This window comes from Dipodomys ordii, unplaced genomic scaffold (assembly GCF_000151885.1).
Source record: "Dipodomys ordii isolate 6190 unplaced genomic scaffold, Dord_2.0 Scaffold22, whole genome shotgun sequence".
In the NCBI taxonomy this organism is placed as follows: domain Eukaryota; kingdom Metazoa; phylum Chordata; class Mammalia; order Rodentia; family Heteromyidae; genus Dipodomys; species Dipodomys ordii.
This window is the reverse complement of record NW_012267238.1, coordinates 3,546,346-3,552,104: the sequence shown is the minus strand read 5'-3', so window position 1 is coordinate 3,552,104 and position 5,759 is coordinate 3,546,346. Positions and strand designations below refer to the sequence as shown.

The 5,759-nt window shown below is 48.9% G+C and overlaps 1 protein-coding gene across 1 annotated transcript in view; it reads right to left on the bottom strand.

Moving 5' to 3' along the window:
* Window positions 1-5,759, bottom strand: part of Dnajb13 (DnaJ (Hsp40) homolog, subfamily B, member 13) — a 16,537-nt gene that overhangs the window by 5,810 nt on the left and 4,968 nt on the right. Inside the window, exons 2-3 of the mRNA XM_013013963.1 lie at window positions 3,570-3,673; window positions 2,246-2,407 (exon numbers count right to left, since the gene is read on the bottom strand). Of these exons, the coding sequence (XP_012869417.1) occupies window positions 2,246-2,407; window positions 3,570-3,673 (266 nt within the window). The remainder of the gene's footprint in view (window positions 1-2,245; window positions 2,408-3,569; window positions 3,674-5,759) is intronic.

Below are 5,759 nucleotides of genomic sequence, written 5' to 3'. Positions count from 1 at the left end.
AGTGGCGCTGTGGCTCAAGTGGTAGAGCACTAGCCTTGAGATGAAGAGCTTGGGGACAGCGCTCAGGCCCAGAGTTCAGGCCCCACGACCAACCAAAAAAAATAAAAAATAAATGAAATGGAAGGAGAGGAGAAGGAGAAATTGTGTCTAAAAACTCAGCCATTCTTTCCCTCTGCCTCTCCCCCCACCCCAAATAGAGACACATATACTCCCGTATACCTGCCAACTTCATAATAACCTTCAGATTCAGAAGCAAAGTTGCCCTCAGTTGCCAGCCCCCCTCCACCCCTCTGCTTTACCTCTACTTGTTTCTCTCCCCAGCAATTTGAGGAGATGCCCTGGATTGTGCATATCTCAGCAAATAAGGCACACCCTCTCTCTCTCTAGTGGCTAATTCTGGTAGTGACAGGTCAAAGAAAACAATCCTCCCTTAGAGGTCCCTGGACTCCCAAACCATTAGAGGCCCCAGATTCAAGTTTCTATGCAGTTATCAGTTGATACAAAGGAGGGAGGCTGGCTCCTGGCAAATATGAGAGCTCACCAGCGTATCAAAGTTCCTCTTCACCCAATTTCCTCTGTCCCAACCAGCTCTGCATCCACAGCCCTTCCAGCCCTGGCTCTTCCATTCAAATGCAGAGAGAGCCCCATCCTAGCTGTAAGCTGAGTGCTGTACAGTCCTTTTGGCTTTGGTTTCTAGGTCCATGGGATGGGATATTAGGGCCCAATCTGCCCTCCTCTCTTAAAATGATGAAGAAGTCAGGCATGGGTGATGCATACCTATAATCCAAGCATTCAGGAAGTTGAGGTTGGAATATTATAAGTTTGAGACCAGCTAGAGCTCTATAGCAAGGTCCTGCCTCAAGAAAACTAATCAACAAAAAGGTAAAGAGCAGCCGAAATGCATAAAAAGAGCTTCCCATGTATCAGGGCCCAGAGAGGCCAAACCAATGGTCCATTGCCGTAACTAGCCTGTAGTTGAGTTAGGAAAATTTGGCTGCACAGGAAAATTTAGTTTTGTTTCTGTTTTTGTGTCAGTACTGGGCTTGAACTCAGGGCCATAGCCTTGTTTCAGCTTTTTCCCTCAAGGCTGGTGCTCTATGACTTGAATCATATCTCCAATTCAGGATTTTTGCTAGCGAACTAGAGACAAGAATCTCACAGGCTTTCCTGCCTGTGCTAGCTTCAAACCTTGATCCTCAGATCTCAGCCTCCTGATTATCCAGGCTTATAGGCATAAGCCACTGACACCCAATTAACTTATCTCCAATTAACTAGCTACTGAAATCTAAAGATCACAACTCAACCCAGGCAGACAAGTCCAAAGACAAACCAAACAACAAAAAATCAGAAGTAGAGATGTGGCTCAAATGGTAGAGCTACAATTGTGAACAGAAAAATGCAAACAAGTACACAAGTCCCTGAGTTCAAGCTCTAGTACTGGCACACACACACACACACACACACACACACACACACACACACCAGTGTGTTCAATGTATCCCATTTCCTGAAGAAAATAAAGGGTTTAGGTAAAAAATAAATATATGTCTATCAAGGCACAGGAAATTTCTGGAAGCCTTTGTAAACTTAACAGCATGAAAATGCTTCTGGGGAAGAAAATGGAAGACTGGAATTGGGTTTTTATCAATAAAATCTATCTTACCTTTTGTTTTATTTTTAGAAGTACTGTGCATATTTTTTAAAATTGGGAGAAAACAGCAGAGTCCGAATAGCTCACACCTATAATCCTAGCTACTCAGGAAGCTGAATAATTCAAAGCCAGCCAAGGCATGAAAGTCTGCAAGACTCTTATCTCCAATTAACTACCAAAGTGGTTCTACTTCTACCAGAAGTAGAGCTGCGGTTCATGTGGTAGAGTGCTAGCCTTGAGCAAAAAGCTAAGGGACAGGGGTTGGGAAGGTGGCTCAGTGGTAGAGTGCTTGCTTTGCATGCATGAGGCCCTGGGTTCTATTCCTCAGCACCACATAAGCAGAAAAAGCTGGAAGTGGGGCTGAGGCTCAAGTAGTAGAGCGCTAGCCTTGAGCTGAAGAGTTGAGGGACAGCACCCAGGCCCAGAGTTCAGGCCCCATGACCGACAAAAAAAAAAAAAAAAGCTAAGGGACAGTGCCCAGGACAAGCCCCAGAAACAGAACACAAGTAAGCAAACAAAAAACACTACTCAGAGAAAAGCATCTTTTACAACTGTGTCCCTTTTGGTAAGGCCAGGGCAGAGCAGGTCTCTTACCACTGAAGGGGTTGTCTCCTCCAAAGAACTCATGGAACACCTTGTCAGGGTTGCCGTGGAAGACATAGCCAGTTGTCCACGGGGTCTGGGATCCAAACTCCAGAGGGATGCCACCTTTTAGGCCCTCTTCTCCAAACTTGTCATAGATGCTTCTCTTCACAGCTGTGGGTACGTGTGACTTTGAGGAGGGGGTCCAGTCTTGGGGGCTAAGATAGATGGGGGACGGGAGAGCATGGGGAAGGGGATGGAACAATCCCCAATGCCTGCTGCCTACCAGTATCAGGACCATGATCCCAGAAGTTTGAAGTTCAGTTTCACTCTGGGTTAAGCCAGAATGAGCTCACTAGCGAAACAGATTCAGTGGAGAAAGGAATTTAGAGACTAAGTTAAGCTAGGCTACTGGCCTGGGGTTTGGCTTAACTCAGTATTCATTAAGCCAGCCAGCACTAGTGGCTCAGGAGCCTGTAATCCTAGCTACTCAGGAGGCTAAAACCTGAATATTTGGTGTGAAGCCAGCCGGCACAGGAGAGTCTATGAACTCTTATCTCCATCTAATCATCAAAAAGTTGAAGGTGGAGCTGTGGCTCAAGTGGTAAAGTATTAGCCTTGAGCATAAAATCTCAGGGAAAGTGGCTGGGCTCTGAGTTCAAGCACCAGGACCAGCACAAAACAATATAACTGCCATCTTCCCTGTGGATATTTAGAATCCTAAAGTCTGGATATTTTGGAGTCTAAGAATTCTAGAGCTTTGGACTAGAATCGGAGGACCGTGAAGTGTGAAAACTCAGGGCTGGACGTCTCCTAAATCTTCTAGCCATTCTGTGCCGGATCCAGGGTAACAGCCTCAGGACAAGCCCTCAGGAAGCTACCAGGACACTGACTGGTGCTGGGGGGCAAGAGATTTCTTAATGACTTCTGGCCTTCTTCTGCCCTTGGGGACATGGGGACTCAGTCACTCAGTCAGTCTGGGAAGGATGAGTGTGTGTCTGCTCAGCCTCAGCCAAGTGTGCATGGCCAGCATCAGCCTTTGTTCCTCATCCATGAGCCATAGGAGGCAGGAGAGGAGGGAGAGAAATGCACTCTACTTCTGTGAAGGGATTGTTCCTGGCAAGGTGTACAATCAGCCTAACTCTTGGGCTTTCAACAGTGGTCTTAAATGATGGCTTCTTCATATATTTTACTATGGTCTCTCTCTTTAGATTCCAAGCAGGGAAGTCAGATGCATACTCTAGGGTCCCCCACCCCCAGAGATATCAGGAATGATTTTAGTTGGAGGGGTGGGGGACAGTCACCCCTAAAGTGGCTCGGCCCCATCATCACTCACGGTCGCTCAGCACGTCGTAGGCTTCTGCTATTTGTCTGAATGTATCTGCTGCAGTTGACTCATTTGTCTTCATCGGGTGGTTCTTCAGGGCGAGTTTCCGGTACCTAGAGGAGGAAGAGGAAAGCAGGTCACCACAGCTGGCCTGCTTCTGAGGGACAGAGCACACTGAATGTGAGACATCAGAGCTGGCACCCACTGCCCACTGCCTAGCTATGAACTGGGGAGGGCCACAGCAAGGCACATTGCTCGGCTCTCCTTGAAGAAAGCCTGATGCCTGGGGGGGGGGGGGGCATGGCTAGCGGCCAGCCCTGCAGCTGCCCTGGGTCTTTGCTCGGAGGCTCTGCTTCCCCTGCTGCTCCAGCCAGTTCTGAGGGATGTAGGGATTCAGTGATGACTCTCATTCTTACGACATGCGGGGCTCCTCTGTGTTCCTCAGCTTTTCATCTCTGTAACAAAATACCTGAGACCAGCAACTTGAAGGAAGAGATACTGATTCCCATTCAGGGTTTCAGTCATGGTTAAGGGGATCCATTTCTTTTAGGGAGGCAGAAGCCTGGGGACAGTGAGCGGGTAGTGGAGTAGAGCTGTTGTGGCGGGAGTAAGGGAGGGGGCAAGGGGGTGTTCAAGGTAAGATATACCCTTTATTTTATCTTATTGTTGGCTGTGGGGCTTGAACTCAGGGCCTGAGCACTGTCCCTGAGTTTCTATTGCTCAAGGCTAGCGTTCTACCACTTGAGCCACAGCGCCACTCTGGCTATTTCTGTGTATGTACTACTGGGGAATCAAACTCAGGGCTTCATGCATGCTAGGCAAGCGCTCTACCACTAAGCCACATTCCCAGCCCAAGATATACTCTTTAAAGGCACTCCACAGTGACCCACTTCCTCCAGCAAGGCCCCCACCTTCTAACAGCACAGTGCATTCAGCTACGAACTCATTAATGGGTTTTTGTTTGTTTATTTGTTGTCAGTCATGGTGTCTGAACTCTGGACCTGGGCACTGTCCTTCAGCTCTTCAGCTCAAGGCTAGTGCTCTACCACTTGAGCCACAGCGCCACTTCCAGCTTTTTCTGCTTATGTGGTGCCGAGGAATCAAACCCGGGCCTCATGCATGTAAGGCAAGCACTCTACCACTGAGCCACCTTCCCAGCCCCATCATCAATGGGTTTTAATCCATCGATCATGCCCTCGCCATCCAATCACTTCCCAACAGTGCCACCAGCTAGGGATGAGGTCTTCTACACATAAGCCTTCTGGGAGAAGATATTTAAACTTCCAATAGACAACTTTGGCTTGGGGGCTCTTCGCCAATCTGACTGAGATTCTCTCAAGCCACTCTGCAGTCCTTTCTACCCAACCCTCCCATGTCTACTTCCTATACTGTGGTCAAGAGACACCTTCCCCTTCATCTTTCATGGGATCCCTGACATGTTCTGTGCATGTCTAATCTGGTCTTTGTGCCTGCTTCTCATAGGACTAGAACAGACACACCAGCTAGGAGGAGGAGAAAGAAAAGGAGCTGGAGGAGGAAGAAAAGGAGGAGGAGGAGGAGGAGGAAGAAAAGGAGGAGCAGGAGGAGCAGGAGGAGGGAGGATAACTAGCTGTAGAGAGAGGCCCTGTTGGTCCCATTAGTGACCGATACTGGCAGTATCCCAGGAGGGAAGAGGTGGCAGGGACTGGATGATATGTAGGCTGATTAAAGGGATTTTCACCAAGGCACAGGAAAGGGGAAGAAGACCATTAGGGACAGCATAATACCCCAGGGAGGTGCTCCCAGGGCCACCTGACCTGGGCCTGCAGGAGTAGAGGTGGACATTGGTACTGAGCCCTGGAAGGAGTGTGCAGACAGGGCCCTGGCAGGAGGAGAGATCTTCAGTTGGACACAGGCAGCCTAAAGAGTCTCCAAAGGAGGGAACTGGGGAATCAAGACGGCAAGCCCACTCTACTCCCTCCTGACCCTTTTGCTCTTCCTTTAGCAGGGTGCACAGGAGGCTCTCAGGCAGAGGAATCTGCAGAAGTGGTGGGAACATGTTGCCTGCAGGGCAGGTGGAAAGGAGGTTGGAGGTTGACGGGAGTAACAAGAAATATCTAGCCCACGCTCTTAAGCTATACAGCCTTAGTTCGAATCTACACAGCCTTGCCTGATGAAAAAGCTGAGACAGCACCCAGACCCTGAGTTCTAGCCCCAATA